Raw genomic sequence first — 19465 nt, forward strand, 5'->3', positions numbered from 1 at the left:
CACCTTTTCTTCTCCGGACTATCGATTTTCCAGATGTCCCAAACAGTCGGAAGGGGGCTTCATCAGAGAAAATATTTTTGCACCAGTCTTCTGCTGTCCAATCCTTGTACTTCCTGCAGAATTTCAGTCTGTCCTTGATGTTTTTCTTGGAGAGAAGTGGCTTCTTTACTGCCCTTCTTGACACCAGGCCATTGTCCAAAATTCTTTGCCTCACTGTGCTTGCAGATGGACTGACACCAACCTGCTGCCAATATTGAGCAAGTTCTGCACTGGTGGTGACACGATTCCGTAGCTGACTCCTCAGACTCCTCAGGAGGAGACAGTACTGGCGCTTGCTGGACACTCTGGGACATCCTGAAGTCTTCTTCACTGCAGTTGAACCTCTCTCCTTGAAGTTCTTGATGATCTGGTAAATGGTTCTTTCAGGTGCAATATTCTTTGCACATATTTGGTCAGTCTGGGTGAACTTGAGGGGAACCGACTTTATATATTCACCTAAAATCCCCTTGAAAATAATTGGTTGAAAGTAATTTCCAAAAATGGCTCAGAAGACTATAGTAAAGTTAGTTCTGTGAAAAGGCCACTTGTTTTATTTTTAACGCAATGACATTATTAAATTTTTAGTATGATGTAAGTGTCCAAACCACATCAATGACTTCCACATGCATTGAAAACCTTACAGCTTTACAGAACTCTCCATGTCAGACAGAATCTGCCATATGTTGGTTTCTGAGAGTAAATGAGTGAAAAAAAAAAAAATCTCCCTTTCAATTCAGTGACAGCTCTCACTCACATTGAACATAAAAAAAAAAACTATAACGAAGATCAGTGGCCTGTCTGTCATAACTATGAAGACTACTGTGATATGTCCTTTGGTCTCACAGTTGGGTCCAGCCACAGAGAAAGTATGGCTCAAGGAGACAATTATCAAACTATGATAGTTAATGATCTCTGGATCCAAGGGATTATTGCATCTCTTTATTGTCCTCTCAGGTCATTTAAGTCCCTGGGCAACAGGCTGTGAGACAAAAAAGTAGGGAAGTTTTTGAAGTTATTTAGTTAGTTTATTTGGAAATAGTTTTATGTTTATGGTTAAGTATACAGCAGCTCCATAGTTGATGAATAAACATTATACTATCCATTCAGTTTCATGTTGAATTAGAATGTGGTAGCCTAATGTTGTCTGCTCAAAATTTTACATCAATCAATCAACCAACCAATCAATCAATCGATCAATCAATGTAATTAAACTAAGACAATATATTCAAACTTTCCCTTATCATTGCAAAATATCTGATGGCAAATTGAGTGCTATTTTATGATATTCAACTTTTAAAAGTAATGTTCACATCCAGTGTAAATTAAATTCTGGCTTATATACAACACAATGCAACATGCACCCTTTTTTAAGAATATTGAAATTTATTCTAACAAGGAATCTTACAATCTAAAATTATATTGGTAAGATTTAATTATTTTGATGCGTGACAAAATGGTAAAAAGTAGCCGTGCAATCTCAAAGTTTACTGAATATTCCCTTAGACTCACAAATTTTGATTGTCTAAACATTTGACAGATTTTGCACAATTACATTTGGCCACAATAAATAAATGATGAATAATATGGCCTATTTTACAACTTACACCCTATTGGAACCAAGAGGCTCCAATGAGGCTTCTCTATGTTCTAATATTTTTTGTTAACATTTGTCTCAGTATGATCATTGTTTTGGAGAGAGCCCTAATCAGAAGTGTTAAAATCCTGCTTTAATATCATAAAAAAAAGGAGAAGAATCAAGTTGGTTCTGTTTTGCAGTGTGCCCATTGGTACTATATGTCTTCCTTCTAAACTTAATATAACAATTTGTTGGGACTGATCCCTTTATGTTTGTAAAGTAATTATGTACATACTATTACAAGGTAGATACCTTTGTCATCTTACTATTACACCTCAGTTGCCAACCCCTTTTCTAGAGCCTCAGAGAATTTTCTCAGTGTAAAAAAGTTCTTTATAAGCATGCAATGTCTTCAGAGCCTCCATATTTTGACTCTCAATATGCAAGATAACAACTCAAGATAATAGTAATGGTTAATTGGTGTTACTGTAGCACTCACTGAGTTTTTAAAGAATGTATGTCATTTTTGGTGTATACTGTATTTTCAAGCTAGAACATTGATGTTAGTGTTAACCAATTACATGAGATTAATTGTTGGTTTCATTGGTCGTATCCAGGGAATATTTACAAATGAATCAAATCACCATGCTTTTTAGATCGGGACAAATTTGTGGAGGAACATAAATCGATAATGGACAACAGGACCTATTTTACCACCTACACTCTGATGGAACCTAAAGGCTCTAAATCATTTAGGCACATATATTTCACATGCACTCTGCTTGTCTATGCACTGATATTGTTTGTTAACATTTGGCTCAGTGTGGTTATTGTCTTGGATAGAGCTCTTCATGAACCAATGTATATTTTTTTGTGTAATTTGTGTATAAATTATATATATGGAGCAGCAGGATTCTTTCCTAAATTCCTACATGATTTAATACTGGATTTATATGTGATCCCTTCTTACATGTGTGCTCTCCAAGCTTTTGTGATCTACAGCTCAGCTATGTGTGACTGTAGTACACTGACTATTATGGCATATGATAGACATGTGGCAATATGCAGACCATTTCACTATCATGAAAAGTTTAATAAATGTATGTGCGGCATGTTGCTTGGCTTCTGTTGGACTCTACCATTTATTGCTATGTTCACTGCTGTTCTGTTTTCCAGAGGGTTGCCACTGTGTAAATATCACATTGACAAATTATACTGTGATAACTGGTCTATGGTAATGCTCTCATGTGAATCAACGGTCATTCATAACATTTTGGGATTCATTACTTTATTATTTTATATATGTCTTGCTGTTTTAATTAGTATGTCCTATATTAAACTTATCATTGCATGTAAAGCATCATTAGAGAACAGAAGGACATTTCTGCAGACATGTGTGCCACATTTGTTTTCACTGTTGAATTGTAGTATTGCTATGGTTTTTGATTTCACACACAGCAGATTTAGCTCAAGCAATTTCCCAGAGAGCCTACGTACTTTTTTTGCATTAATGGTGATTATAGTTCCACCTCTTTTCAATCCTGTAATATATGGCTTAAAACTCAAAGAGGTCCGTAAAAGAATCTCAAAATCATGTGTTAATATCATAAATCATTAAAATAATTTGATTATATAAAAATGAAAATTATATTAACACTTTGTTGTGTTGTGTGTGTGTTTGTGTTATGCAATACATTCTTTCACAAGTTCATGTGTTCATATAATCTTAAAACAATGGTAAATAGCTTGGCTCTTGTGTACAATAGAAGGTTCCCCCTGGACTCCATAAAAAGAGATGATATTGTACATGTTAATAGATTAATTAAAGTGTAACGGAAGTGAATGTATATTAAGAAAATGTACAATAAATGTGAAGATTGAGTGGACGAGAGATGCCGGAAGAATTGTCACAGGAGAAAGGTATGCAAGCCATTATTTATTTTATATATATTTTATTGCGAGGTTAGAGGAACATTCTCCTCCCAAACTTTTGTTTAGAACTCCAATTTGAAACAAACGATACTCTCCACAATATTGTCAGCCACTGTATTTTGCTAGGTTGGCGGAAATGCGGTTGGTTGGTGTTTTGTGCGTAGCCGGTAGCATGTCAGGTGATTAGATTCTTGTATGGGCTTCAGAACATCTGTTTGAAAAAGCTTTGGAATAAATAGTTTGTGTGCTCTTTCACTTTATTGATGAATTCAACCGTGGAGAATACGTATCTTGTCCACCAGAATGGCAGCGATAGACTTCCTGAAGCAGAGCGCCATGAACTACAAAAACAATAGCATCATTGTGCTAACAGGTGTGTGTACATGTCCTCAGAGTTCATAAGTAACTTTAAGAGAATGTTCATTTCTATTCAGTGTCGGCATTTTCAAATGTTTCACATGTTTTGAAGTGACATTATTACTTAGTATAAAAATTAATGGTTTATTAATTATTCCTGAACCGTAGGTTGTGACGATGTTTTCAACTGTTTCATGCTGTGATGCTCAACTGATGAATTATACACTGGAAGAATTCAATCAATCAACAGTCAATGTCAACACCAAATGTTTTAAGCTAGGTTTAGGTTAGCATTAAGATATGGAGATTATGTATGTACACTAACAATTATGAAGCTAGATTGAGCCTGCTACATCTCCAGCAAATTGTAATCATAAATGTGATTTTATCTGAACAACAATAACAGCAGCATGACAGTAGCCCTGCAATAAATGAGCATCCTCCTGTTTGGACCTCTGCAGACTCTGCAGTAAGTACAAGCTTGATAGAACAGACTTTTCACATTCTGATTAGATTCAATATCTGCTTTAAAATAAGCATAATTTTCTACAGTCCTCAAAACATGTCCGACTTTACAGCTTTGAAGGCAGCGATAGGCTTGGGAACTTTTCAGGTTACTCGTAGCAATTGATAGACAAAGACTCAAAATAATTAAAATGCTTATGTGATATTTGGCCATCATCCACCTACCCACAATCAATTATGGATTGATGGGGAAGAAAAAGATCACCTCTCAAATCAATTCAGTTTTCATTTGATCCCAAGTTTCTGTCATTTTTAATGCTGTGTTAATACATAACATAATTATGTTTTATGCTTATTAGGAAGTTCCGCCCACATCGGCCACAAAGCAGAATATTGTGGATATAATCATGTCTACTATACTGTACATATACATATACTTTAGGCAACAGAAAACGAATGGCTATGCTCAAGTTTATTATGAATAAGGCAATCGTCACAGCTCCGGTGAGTTTGTCGGTTTGTTCTGTGTTTTGTTATTTTCTCTCCCTTATGTCTCACACGTGCTGCCAGCATGCAAGATCAGTGTTTCCAAGGGAGCATTGATTGTTCCCAGGGGAATGCTGATCATGCCACTAATTAGTGTGCTAGCAGCACCTTGTTTCTCCAATAATTCACTCCCTTCTTAAGCCCTTCATGTTTTCAGAATCTTTGATTGTTGTTTGATGTGAAGTAAAAAAACCTCATTCTCTCTGCCTAGTTGGTCCTGTCTTGTGTATCTGTTTGTTTGCTTGTCTCTGCCTGCATGTCGGGAGTGTGGTTGCCTTCCAGTTTGCTGTGCTCTTGTTCTCTGCACTCATTAGTCTTCAACGGAAGACTTCTCATCTCTGCCCGCATGTCGGGAAATTGATTGCCTTCCAGTCTGCTGAGCGTTGTTCTATACACCTTACTACACTTCAACGGAGGATTCCTACGAATCTGCTACTGACTTCCATAATGCACCTACAAACACACTCTTCGTGTTTTTTCCCAAGACGTGGCCTTGGTGCGCACACATCCTCAAACGCCTCCCCACAACTGGAGCCAGGATCCTCAGTCTTCACCAGCACAGTGAAAGTTCATATTTATTTTTAATAAATTCTTTGAACTTTTCCTCTGCTCATGGGTCGCTTTGTCTCACTCTCTGACAGAAATGTAATTTAGTCTGGCCTTTCAAACACTTCAGAGAAAGGTTGACAAAATTGAACAATACAGTAATATATGGTTAATTATGGTTAAGACCATCTGAACCCACCTCTATATTTTTACATGTATTCTCGCTGCTTTGACACAATATCAATATTTGTATCTGTATTTTAGAAATAAAATCAATGTTACTGTATTATCATACACAATAATCATTATAAATAATGTGCCAGATATGGCAAATGTATTACTTTTTGTTTAAGTGTTAGAAACGTGTGCTCAAAGTTTTGGCTTTGAGTGTAATTGATCCCATGATATGTTTTATTGACACTTTCCAACTGTGTTGCAAAAAATGTTAACAAAACTTTCAGTTGAGAATACCCACCTTACAATCTGTGGATCTTTTTGCCTTTTTTGAGCACTTACTGTGACTACTTCAATTCCTTCTGCCAGCATTGGATAGTGTGGCTTAACATACAGAAGTGTTGTGCACTGATGTACATTATGATGCAAGTCTATTAATAATGTCTCATGTGCAGTTTGTATTGTAAAAATATTTATCTGACCATTCCTGCCTTGATGGATGATACCCAAAGAATAAAACACTTATAGGTATATTTAATGTGTGTGTTCTTTTCCTCTTTATGCTCATATTGTGAATTAACATTCACTTTGTTATGGTCATAATCATGGAGAAAGCTCTTCATGAACCAATGTATATATTCTTGGGTGAAAATGATGTATATAGAGCCACAGGATTTCTGCTACTGACTATTGGGAATTATGATAATGTTTAGCACAATTGTAACTTGTGCAAAGCTTGAATGCACGCTGTAAAGCTTTATAATTGTTATTGATACCCAGTACTGCAAGTTCACCTAACTCCGTTTCAGATCACACACATAAACTCACTTGTATAACACCAACTATTTATTCCAATCCATTGGTTATACCACCTAACTTTGTTTTTAGACAAAATTGAATAAATCAATAATATTGGCCATGTATTCGTCATCGGCCATTACATGACAATACATTTCAGCATCTATCAGAATTTGAATATCAGAGCATCCCTAATTAATGAATAAAACCAGTTAATTTACACTGATCAGTAATTTAGAAAATGTTTAAGCTTGTAACAAAAGATAGTGGTATAAAGGATATATCCATGGCTCCAACTGAAGTATAAAATGTAAGGAAGCCTTTATTAAACCATGGCAAGAATAATTACAAACCACGAACTGAAGATAGTGGTATTTTGAAGTAGCTGTGCTTCCCATGGTAGTTTATGGGAATCATGACAATGATGGTCCAGGATCAACATTAGCAAATCTATCTAGGAGTGAAATAATTATGATGATCCAGGATCAACATGATGACTATGATGGTCCAAAAATATCTTGAAACACTCAAATTATCCTTCTGGATCAACATTTACTCACGATTTTAAAGACCTTGTAGATTTTATTTAATAATAATAATAATAATAAAAAAATATTTTTTTAAAACAACATGATTTACATACATTTACACATTTCTTTCTCAGTAGTAGTAATAATTGTATTTTTATATTGTTTATTGCTTTTTCTATGGATTATTATTTCTTAGGTTGTATGCTGTATTGTCTTCACAAGTTAGAGATAATTTGTTTCCATTTCAAGGTCTTCAATGTCATAGGACAATTTTGTGAAGCAGTATTTTCCATTGTTTTAGCTTGATATAATAACACTGGTTGAGCCTATGCCTGTCAGATGAAGACTGAACAGTGAGATTTTTACCATAACTTTTAAAATAACTAGAAGACTACCAAAACAATCTTCTGTCTTCTGCTTTATTTCCATTCTGCCTATGCCTAGCTCTTGGACTAGTAGAAGTGTTACCATAACAAGCTGTTGATTTTGACTAGTTTTTGGATTCCAGGAACATGAGGAGTCACAAAAAAAACAGGGGAATTTTCTCTGCGCCACAGGACATGCAGGGAATTCTTGCATATGTATCGTGGGGTAGTAGTCTTTGAAGAATAATTTGTATTCTTAAACTCCATATATACAGCTGGATTTCACTGTCAGATGACCTTCATTTAATTGACGTGGGAACAATAACTTGTATTACTCTCTTAGTCTTCCGCAGTTACACTTCTACACTAACTTCTGCACTAACTTCTGGACTATTTTGTATTACTTTTGAAATTCAGTAAGTTGCTGGTTGCCTTGATTTTGCCAAGTAAGACGTGCTCCTGGATCAGCATCATTTGTTGTGTCATTGACTTAACCAATGGCGTGGCTTTGGGGCGGGACTCGTCTAGCTCCACACACCCAGCTCGAGCTTTGTGGATCTGATCGTTTGCCTTTTCCAAAGTTCTTACTTTAACTGTCTGATTACTTACCATTCTGAAGCCTAATTAACAAATTATGTCAAATGTAACATTTTGTAGGGTTTTTTATTAACAACAATTTGGTAATATTGTGAATTGAGCTAACGTGTCTTATTCTAACTCCAGTGGCATGGATTCTTGTACCAAGCAAGTACAACCCCCAATATTTATACCATGATCATTGGAAACATGGGTAAATTAATACAAATGAATGGCATGGTTATCTATACAAATTAAGCTGGGATAGGTGAAAGTATTAACACTGACAAAATTACACACTGCAGCTTTAATTTTGCTTTTTGGTTTTCTAACAGCCAGCCTGCTTTTGGCTCTAGACAAAGGGCTTAGCCAGAAAATTACTTTTGGGTGACCCTGAATAAAAATGGATGAGCCCAAATTTCTTTTGACCAATTTTTCCTGAACAACAGAGAATTTGTCTAAATTAAGAAGTCTAATCCAAATAGTTTGTTGCCAGACACACTAATTTAATTTTATGGAAAAGAGCAGGATAGACAATGATCGATATAATGCCAATATACATTTCACATAATTTACTAATCGCAAAGGTATTGTACACAAAATGGCATGTACAAGTTAAAATCGCGTGTACATAAGTATTCACAGCATTTGCCATGAGACTCAAAATTCAGGTGCTCAGGTGGTCCAGACGGAAGCCACTCTCAGCAAAAGGCACCTGAAGTACTCTCAGACAATAAGAAACAAAATTCTCTGGTCTGATGAAACAAAGATTGAACTCTTTGACCTGAATGGCAAGCATTATGTCTGGAGGAAACCAGGCACCACTCATCACCTGACCAATACCATCCCTACAGAGAAGCATGGTGGTGGCAGCATCATGCTTTGTGGATGTTTTTCAGTGGCAGGAGCTGGGATACTAGTCAGGATCGATGGAAAGATGAATGCAGCAATGAACAGAGACATCCTTGATGAAAACCTGCTCCAGAGCGCTCTGGACCTCAGACTGGGGTGAAGGTTCATCTTCTATCAGGACAACGAAGCCCACAGCCAAGATAACAAAGGAGTGGCTATGTGACAACTCTGTGAATGTCCTTGAGTGGCCCAGCCAGAGCCCAGACTTGAACCCGATTGAACATCTCTGGAGAGATCTGAAAATGGCTGTGCACTGAAGCTCCTCATCCAACTTGATGGAGCTTGAGAGGTCCTGCAAAGAAGAAAGGGAGAAACTGCCAAAAATAGGTGTGCCAAGCTTGTAGCATCATACACAAAAAGACTTGAGGCTGTAATTGGTGTCAAAGGTGCTTCAACATAGTATTGAGCAAAGGCTGTGAATACTTATGTACATGTGATTTTTCTTTTTAAATTTGCAAAGACTTCAAACAAACTTCTTTCACATTGTCATTATAGGGTATTGTTTGTAGAATTTTGAGGAAAATAATGAATTTAATCCATTTTGGAATAAGGCTGTAACATAACAAAATGTGGAAAAAGTGAAGCGCTGTGAATACTTTCGGGATGCTCTCCGAAATTATATATCAATGGAGCAATTACAATAGAGTAATGTACTCTATTGATATATACATTTAAATGAAAAACACTATTTAAATTACAAAACAACCATTATTGATTATATAATAATAGCTGCAAGTAAAACATGTTTGAATATTTTATAATTTATTTTATCAATAAGACATATAAAAAAATATCCATACTCTTTTAACATAGTATAACAGGTTAGGTATTGGCAAGGAGGAGGCGGGAACCAGCAGAAGAGTCAATGTAACTTTAATGACAGAAATTCAACTTAAAACAACATTAAACAAAGATGCACACACATACAGAGGCTGCGTGTGTCTCTCTCTCTCTCTCTCTCTCTCTCTCTCTCCAACTGGCATCTCCGGCTCCCCTTTATCTCACTCTCCTGTTGATCAGCTGACTCCGCGCCGGCCGTGCACCCTCACGGGCCAACCACGCCGTTCCACCAGCTGGTGGTCCACCCCGCCTCCTGGGTACCTTGGGGAGAGACGAGGGGTGGCAGAGGGGAGAGGGAAAGGGCAAGTGGGAGAGAGAGAGAGCTTTGATTTTAATAACAAACTTTATTCACTCATTATAACAAAAGCATAAATATTAAACAAGTTTCAAGTCCACACATGATCAAAAAATAACTCCACCACTTTACAAAAAATAAAATTGTAACACCATTGTAGTTTAAAAGTTTCTATATCTTTCATTGCTTTATAATACAAAAAGCTTTGACAAAAGCTTTAAATAAAGGTATAATCTTTTGACCACCTCTATTTTCTATGCTGTTCATCCTTGTTTTACAAATTACGAGTTTTGCCTGTCAGCAAACTGAGCAGCTGCCATTTAACCTTTTGCTTTTGATTATACCCTGCCCCCAAAATAAAAGCATCTGGTGTAAACTTTTCCCCACATTTACTACACAACAAATCCAACAAATTAAAAAGCATTTGGAATCTTACACACTCCAAGAAACAATGAAAAATAGCTTCTATAGAACCACAAAACACACATTAATCATTATTGTTTGCGTTAATGACTGAAAATAAAATGCATTAACAGCCACAGCCCCATGTAATATTCTCCATTGTAAGTCACCAGATAGTTTTGTCAATATGTGGTTTGTACAGCACCCTCCACACTGGCTTCATATCCTCTTTCAACCCGAATTTATCCCTCTGCCAACGCTCCCATTTCGTTTTCCTTTATTAAAAACCTTCACAAAGAATTTATAAATCACTTTCCCCTCTACTTCATTCAGCTCTAAATTTTGCAGTCCGTTGAGAACCAACAGTGGACCTGCCATTTCCTTTAAGTCAGGTGTAATCCCAAGTTTTGGAAATGGATCCCTTAAGAGTCACTCTTCTTTGTGTCACTACATTCGAAACAACGTCGAGTGAGTGACAGAAGGGTAATGTCATGGTTACTGTTGTAACCTCCATTCCCTGATGGAGGGAATGAGACGTTGTGTCCCCCTTGCCATGACACTAGACCTACCACTGTAAACGGTCATACCATACCCTCAGTGAAAAACCTGACTGACAGACTCACGTCCGCTTCCCTTTATACCTGTATGTCTGGGGGCGGACATGCTAATTCTGTCTGCAAATTTCTCATTGGCCTTTTCTCAAATCCAGAGGTAAGCGAGGCTCTCAAGAAAGACCCCTTGTATCACTACATTCGAAAGCAAACTAGAAAGCAATATAGCAAAAATTGCAAGCTCCAGTCAGATTGTCTGACAATTTAATTTCTTGGTTTCGTTGGGGGGGATAAATAATTGTCCTGTTCTTCAACTATACTTTTGGTAAATTGTAACTTTAGAAATTATTTTTTTAATAATTTAAATTAGTTTTGGGGTGTGTGTTAGGGAACGGACTGTATGTACATTGAGGAGTAGTTTAAAAGGCTTGCCCTTTTATCCTTCTATGATATTCATTTCTAACTGAAAGAAACCTTTTGCTCATTGGTGACTGGCTGAGTACAGCTGCTATTGCATTGAGCAGCTCCGAATGTTGCCCTGCTTGTTCACTCTCAGTCCAAGGATTTACATTATTCTATTCTTATACATTAGATCTATCCACTTTATTTTTCAGAGAAAATTTTGACCACTTCTGGTATAAGCCACTTAAAGCTATTTTAGCTATCCAAAAATACTTATTACAGGCTGGCAATAAATGTCTACATATCATTAATTACGATTTTCATAAAATCATTGGATTTGAGTGCATATAGTTATACCGTTTATTGCATTTTGCCATAATTTATCACACACTGTTTCACAGGCAGAATGAGCGAAATCAGGCGCTGACAGGACAGTCCTCCACACTGTCTGACTTGCCTCCACAAACTTTCCACAACCAGCAGAGAGGAGAAACCTAAACTGCATCTTGTTTCATCTTGGCAAAATAATAAATGCATTTTACTGTCCGTTCTTGTCAGGGAGCATCATTCTTAATGGTGCATAGTAAACTGACACACAGATCTCACATTCTTTCTATGCCCTTGCTTAAAAGAGTAACCAATACTTTATATAAGCCCTGAATTGGGCAAGCATTGGTTGTGCAATACCCTTAAAAAGAGTAACCTTGCAATGCACCACCACCAGAGCTGTAAGAAAATGGTACCTTTGATGCATTGGTTACTATGAGCTGAGTTCGGTTGATTGAATACAGTTTGGAACCACCATGCTTGCGATATACATGTTTGTGCGCTGATTTACAGCGAAAGTCAGTCAAACAAGAAGAAGAAAAGACTACGGAGGAGGGAATGGTTTGGGGAGATGCGGGCAGCAAGGATTGTCTGCTCTGCTGCCATGCTAGTTGATGTTTTGTTGCAGGTAGCTCAGGGCTCCTCCAACTGAAAATTTCCGTGCCCTGTTTCTTGCCCTCACGTTGGCTGTAGGTCAACGCTGCAGTTGTATTCAGTCAAAATACATTTCACATTGCACGATTTGGAATCGAAGACTGGCAGAGATGGGACCAAGTCACACATGTGCAAGTCTCAAGTAAGTCTCAAGTCTTCACCTTCAAGTCTCAAGTAAGTCCCAAGTATTTTTTTCTTGGGCAAGTCAAGTCAAGTCAAGTCACAGGTTATGTCAAGTCAAGTCCAAGTCAAGTCACAGGCTATGTCAAGTCAAGTCCAAGTCAAGTCACCTTATTATTGTAATTTTACCTGCAGAATCTGATCATAATAAAGTGAAAAGACAAGATATAAGTAACTGTCAGTAAATTACAATACTCATGTTCAGTAAAATACATCATGGAATCAAACAAAATTGTAACTTCATAAAATTATTTATTTTTCACTTCTGCCAACAGTGTTTGAAATATTTTAAATTTTCAACATTGAGTCCATAAAACATATAACAGCTTAACATCCAACAGACTCCTCTCTGAACACCTCCCTCTCTCTCTCTCAAACACAGTTACATACATTAAACTTTGTTACATTTCTCCTCTCTCTCACACACACACTCTCTCTCTCACACACACTCTCTCTCACACACTCTCTCTCACACACACACTCTCTCACACACACTCTCTCTCTCACACACACACTCTCTCTCTCACACACACTCTCTCTCTCACACTCTCTCTCACACACACACTCTCTCACACACACACTCTCTCTCTCACACACACACTCTCTCTCTCACACACACTCTCTCTCTCACACACTCTCTCTCTCTCTCTCTCTCACACACACTCTCTCTCTCTCTCACACACTCTCTCTCCCACACTCTCTCTCTCCCACACTCTCTCTCTCTCACACACCCACTCACACACACTCTCTCTCCCACACCCACACTCACTCACTCACTCACTCTCGCGCTCGCACACACACACACACACACACACACACACACACACACTCACTCTCTCACACACTCTCTCTCCCACACTCCCACACCCACACTCACTCACTCACTCACACACACACACACACTCACTCACACACACACACACTCCCACACACACTCAGAGTATATCCATAAGCCTATTTTTGCAATGTCTGTGAGTGGGAAACGTTGAGGTACCAGCGCGCGTGAACGTCATGGCAACGTACAAAACAAAGTACCTCGCAGGGAAACACTTAAATGCGGCGTAACTAACGTAAATCAAGCAGGCTAGTATGCAGCATAAGCCACGAAGTGTTGGCGAAATAAAAAATTAATGGACAGATTTTTTTTCCAGAAAACTTCTTGCACAAAATAAATTCAAGCACTTTCAAGGACCTGTATATGTATGTTTATTTTCAAGAACTTTCCAGGGCCTTGAATTTTATTTTTCAGATTCACAAACTTTCAAGGATTTCAAGGACCCGTGGGAACCCTGCTATTATTACATTAGCTAACTACCAACTAACCAGATAAAATTAACAAATTGACAAGCACTTACTGGGCAGAATGGCTCTTCAAATGGCGGACGAAATTGGAGGTTGTCGTCTGGCTGTCCGCGATCTTAACGTTGCATGTCTTGCAAAGCGCTGTTCGTCTTTTACCATCTTGATAATCATTTTTGAAGCCGAAAACGATGACCCTCGGTAACGTTACCCCTCCGGTTGACATGTTGATGGGTTATCTGATCTAAGTGGGCGTGGTGTGCGTAAGATACGAGAGGGCATGGCTGATGATAGCCTATAGTGTCGTGATCCAGTCATGACAAAACTATTCTCAGCCTGAGCTCCAGCTGGATCAACTTTATTTTTTTAAATAATTTATATATTTTATATTCAAACTGAAAACATGATGTGATTAACACTCAAGTCATTCAAGTCTTCGTCTCTCAAGTCAAGTCAAGTCCCGAGTCTTTAACTTCCAAGTCCGAAGTATTTTATTTTTTGTCAAGTCAAGTCACAAGTCATAAAAATAGCGACTCGAGTCGACTCGAGTCCAAGTCACCAAGTCACAAGTCCCCATGTCTGAAGACTGGTCCAGATATTTAACATTCTAAATATCTCGCTGACATCAGCGATGTGTCAGCGCTTCTCTCAGATATTGTCTTTGATGATTCATACATAACATTCGTCGGAGCATGCTCTGATATGCCTATGATTTCGGGCGTTTGCTAGCGATCTCCACAAATCTGTCGGCGATTCAAAATTGGGCTTTAAATCGTGTAGTGTAAACTCTGCACAAGGCAGCCAAATGTATCATGCTGTTGAAAAACGGAAATGTAATGAGATGTAACGGAGATGTAACAGAGCCTGCCGCTAGGTGTCAGAGCAGCGCAACAACAGTGGTGCTTCCTTATTTGGAGGACGCGGAAGTAGATAGATGTATAAAGTAAGAAACACTTCGTGGTTTACATGCGATAGGTATTGAGTTTCTTGAGCAAAGATTATAATATGCTAATAATAATAATAATAATAATATTAGTTAACAAAATATCAGACTGAAATATACCATCATTAACATTTTGGTAACTTACATTTTTTCTATTATTATTTTTATTTATGTTTGTCCTGTTCCATATACAGAAAAATATTGAATTCACTGACTGGAATTTCCAAAATTAGGCATTACAATATGGTTATTACATATATAAAAAAATTTTTTATTGATTTTCCAGAAAACATTTACTATATTGAGATATATATAATTATTATTATATAAAAATTATGCTTTGAAATAAGTTAATACAATGAACACTCTCCCCTGAAGAATGTTCATTTTTAGGAATAAGAAAACTGATTCTGGCACAATTATTCTTTGTAAAATTAGAATGATATTTTAGAAATGGTTGGCTTTCTGAGTGAGTTTGATTTGTAGATTTTGTACATTAACAGAATGTTCATCTGGATAATGTTTTCAAGCTCTGAGCACTACTGTAGATTATAGTAACACTCTCCACTGAAGAATGTAAATTTTTAGTGACAAGAAAACCAATTCTAACAAGTAACATAGGCTAACATAGTATCCTAAGTAGCTAAACATAAAATAATTATCAAACTACTTTGTGAAGTCACATGGATGAACACGTCAGGACATGACTGCCTCCACAGCAAGACATTAACAGCTATTTTTACATTATTGCCTGAGTCAAGAGCAGGACAGATACCAAAAGAGACTATTAGGGGTGGTTTAAAAGGACACATTCTTGCACCAATCTGCACTATTTTTAAACTGTTTAGCTTTGTAAACTTGATCCAGACAGACATCTTTGGCTGTTGGTATCCATCTCGTGCCAAGAATGTTGTGTCAAGTTCTAACTTACAAAATGAAATCCACAGTTCCACTTTACTGCACTGTGTGCTGGTTTGAGTACAAAAACATGTCCTGGACACCCTGACATCATTAAGGTGTTCATGGTGTGCTGTTTTTGACTGTTGGACATTGTAAACATGCACTAGATGGATGTCTTTGAACGTTGTAATGCATGTCATTTGATAGCTTGCATTTTTAAGTCACGGTATTAAGTTAAAACAACTTTTAAAATGTATCTGGTTTTAGTCCATTCCACTGCTGCCACTGGCTGCGAGAAGGTGGGTAAATGGAAATGAGTACATGAAATAGAGGAAATGTGAGATGTTGCAACTGTGAAGACCAGCATCTCTGCCTTGGCCTCTGTCGAAGCATCACAACAGCAGGAAAAAAGTGTTTTGTGTGAAAAACATTGTCACTTGTCGCAATTCATGATTGGAACATGAACAAGACAGCCATGTCTGAGAGATGGACAGATGTTTTTCATGAGCTGGAGAGTGGTGTTGGGTTCGAGTCCACCATAGTTGAATTCCAGCCAAGTCTGAGTCTTTAAACAATCGAGTCAGAGTCCAAAAGGGGCAGAGTCTAACTCAAGACTGAGTCCATAACAGGCAGAGTCCGAGTTGAGTCCAAATGAATCTGTTCATGAATCTGAATTAAAATTGTAACCGTAAACTCAACATAAATATTTTAAGCTTATTTTAACCTTCACAACTAAGAAAAAAGTATTTGTCAATATAAGCGTGTGGCAGCGGGGACATGGTAAAGTGCCCGTCTGGAGAAGTGGTAAGGGCACTTACACCTGAGCTAAATTATGTCTAACACCTGTCTCTAACTTTCCTGTGTACTCCTTGAAGTTCTCACAAAATGAAACAAAAACACCTCTGTTGCATTTTATATTCACATTTTATGATTAGTGTCCTGCTGAACAAATTTCAAAGTGGTTTAAGAATGAATTTGCTTCAGGTGTACGAAGACAAAACTGTCCTTCAACACAATTTTTATTTTGTTCTGTTGACTTTTTCAATTATTTGTTGATATAATAGTAATATCAATTAGTTATTATTATTTCAAATTTTAATTTAGTTTGTTTCTATTTCATTTTCAATTTGTCCAGTTTTATCTAAAATTATGGGTAAAATACATATAATGTAATTAATTAAATACATTTAATATGTTTAATACATTTAATAAATGGTAATATTAAAAAATGTAATAATGCCCATAAAATAAAACAATATCAGTTACCATTAAAAATGTATTTTTATTCTACTACACTTCACAAATTTCAGTCCTCCTGCGTTGTCCAGGTATAGCTTACTTCCTTAAAGTTAAGCTGATGTGTTGTTCTTTTCACATTATATTTCGTATGGATAATAGGTGAATAAAGACTTCTCTATTCACTTGTGTCCATTGTATTTTCAAACTTTTTTGCCAAACACAAGTGCCAGCTTTACAGGTAACACACAGAGGTTGCGCTACAAATATGTAATGGACTGAGTTGTACAAATTCCATGGTCTATTGCATCTGTCATTTTAGTTGAAATATCCCTTATACGTAATGATTGATTTTGTCTCGATATAGTCAACATTTTCAGTTAGAAATGTCTTTGCATTGTAACTTGAGTCTGATAAAACTTTTGTCCTATTTAATAATTTGCAGAGTTGGGGAATGTACTTTTAAAAGTGTACTTACATTATTGATGTTTCTGGATGAGAGTGGAACTCCTAAAGGCTTGAGTCTGAGTCAAGACCAAGTAAAAATGCATCAGAGTCTGTGACAAGTCCGAGTCCATTAATATTGGACTTGAGTACCCCAACTCTACTGGAGAGCAAAACCATCAACTTCAGAGTCTTAGCCAAGGTCGTGGAGTTTGTTTTATGCCTGTCTGGGACATTTGCACCTGTGGAGCGTGTGTTCTCATTAATGAACGCAGCATGGACACTGGAAAATCTCGACTCAGTGTAACAGTCATGAAGGCAATGCTTATTGTACGTCTTAATTTTGGACTGGACTGCTCTGCATTTTACGATAAACTCTTGAAAGACATGTGATCACTGAGAAAAATTGCTGACAGCGAAAAGTACAAGGTGACAACAGTTCCAGATGCGGATGCACCATCTACTTCGCATTGATCTGCTCCTAGGTAAGGATATGTCAATTTCATTTTTGCTGGGAGGGGACTGACCGGTTTTCCGCAAGCAGGAATCTGGTCACCCTAATCAAGGGGTGTATTCGGAAAGCTGTTTTTTAAAACATTGTTTATATTTGCAATTCTGTTCAGTGGCGCTAGTTGCACAGAAATTACACACTTCAGCTTTAAGATGAGTGTAATTAATCCCTAGACATTTTATGTCTCATAGAGAACTGAAAAAATTTGTTATAAAAACGTCTAGCTCGACACACATCCAGCTCCAGCTCTGTGAATCTGAACGTTTGCCTTTTTTTCCTAAGCTCTCACTTTGACTGTCTGGTTTCTTTCAGCCAACAATTAATACTGGAGTCCAATAAACAGATTGCAAATAATATATAATTTGCGTGTGTGTGTGTGTGTGTGTGTGTGTGTGTGTGTGTGTAAAAACATTTACTAATATTGTGATTTGAGCTACCATATATATATTGATGGATAACATGTCTTATCCTAACTCTATGACACTAACTCTTATGGTGCCTAAAGATTCCAAATCAAATAGGCATATATATTTCACTTGTTTTCTTTTCCTCTATTTGCTTATATTGTCCATTAATATTCGTCTTGTTGTGGTCATTATCATGGAGAAAGCTCTTCATTTACCAATGTTCATATTTTTGTGTTATCTCTGTGTAAATGGGGTATTTGGAGCTTCAGGATTCTACCCTAAAATGTTGTCAGATTTAATATTTGATTCATATGTGATCTCCTCTCACATGTGTGCTCTACAAACATATGTAATCTACAGCTCTTTACTTTGTGAATTTACAATATTAACAGTGATGTCTTATGATCGATATGTAGCCATATGCAGACCTTTAGACTATAATTCCAAATTAACTAAAATCACCTGTGTTAGATTAATTATTTTATCATGGATTGTACCAAACTGCTTTGTGATTTCAGGAGTCCTGTTATCAAACTTGAAGCCATTTTGTAAAAATCACATTGACAAATTATACTGTGATAACTGGTCAATTGTAAAGCTTTCTTGTGTGTCATCTCTTGTAAATAATGTCTATGGATATATTGTTGCTGTCATATTTGTTAACTGTGCAGTGTGTATTATAGTATCCTATATTAAACTGATCGCTGCATGTAAAACATCTTTAGAAAATAGGAGGAAATTCTGGCAAACATGTTTGCCACATATATTTGCACTGATCAATTTCACTTTTGCTATGCTTTTTGATATCATGTATAGTAGATATGGTGCAAATGACATTCCAGAGAGCCTACGCAATTTCTTGGCTTTAGAATTGGTTATTGTTCCACCTGTTTTTAATCCTCTTATTTATGGATTAAATGTTAATGCAGTGCGTAAAAAAGTTTTTACTTCATGTATAACAACAAAAGAGAATGTTTCAGAAAGTTGAAAAAGGAATGAGACCTAACAATTATTTGCTATACTTCTTTTTTTAAATGTCATATATACACAATATACATATTGATATACATACTCATTGCATATCAATTTACCAGCATTAAATTTAAGTCTTAAGACTCAGTATGATCAATTTTGTATCTCATGACATCCAACCTGACCCTGTTATGCATGGGAGCAAGCTATGTTTGAAAACTGTCCTTTGCATTAATCTCTCGTTTTAATGTTGAATGTTAAATAAATGTTAACATTATTGGAAATA

General features: G+C 36.7%; 2 protein-coding genes across 2 annotated transcripts; both read left to right on the forward strand.

Moving 5' to 3' along the window:
- The first annotated feature begins 2306 nt into the window (after positions 1 to 2306).
- LOC127627373 (olfactory receptor 6N2-like) lies at positions 2307 to 3233 on the forward strand. The gene has a single exon (XM_052103711.1). The coding sequence runs from the start codon at positions 2307 to 2309 to the stop codon at positions 3231 to 3233; it is 927 nt and encodes a 308-aa protein (XP_051959671.1).
- Positions 3234 to 18250: 15017 nt separating this feature from the next.
- On the forward strand, positions 18251 to 19195 carry LOC127627374 (olfactory receptor 52D1-like). Its single transcript, XM_052103712.1, has one exon. It carries the CDS (start codon positions 18251 to 18253, stop codon positions 19193 to 19195), a length of 945 nt encoding a protein of 314 aa, XP_051959672.1.
- The last annotated feature ends 270 nt before the right edge of the window (positions 19196 to 19465 follow it).

This window comes from Xyrauchen texanus, chromosome 34 (genome assembly GCF_025860055.1).
Source record: "Xyrauchen texanus isolate HMW12.3.18 chromosome 34, RBS_HiC_50CHRs, whole genome shotgun sequence".
Lineage (NCBI taxonomy): Eukaryota > Metazoa > Chordata > Actinopteri > Cypriniformes > Catostomidae > Xyrauchen > Xyrauchen texanus.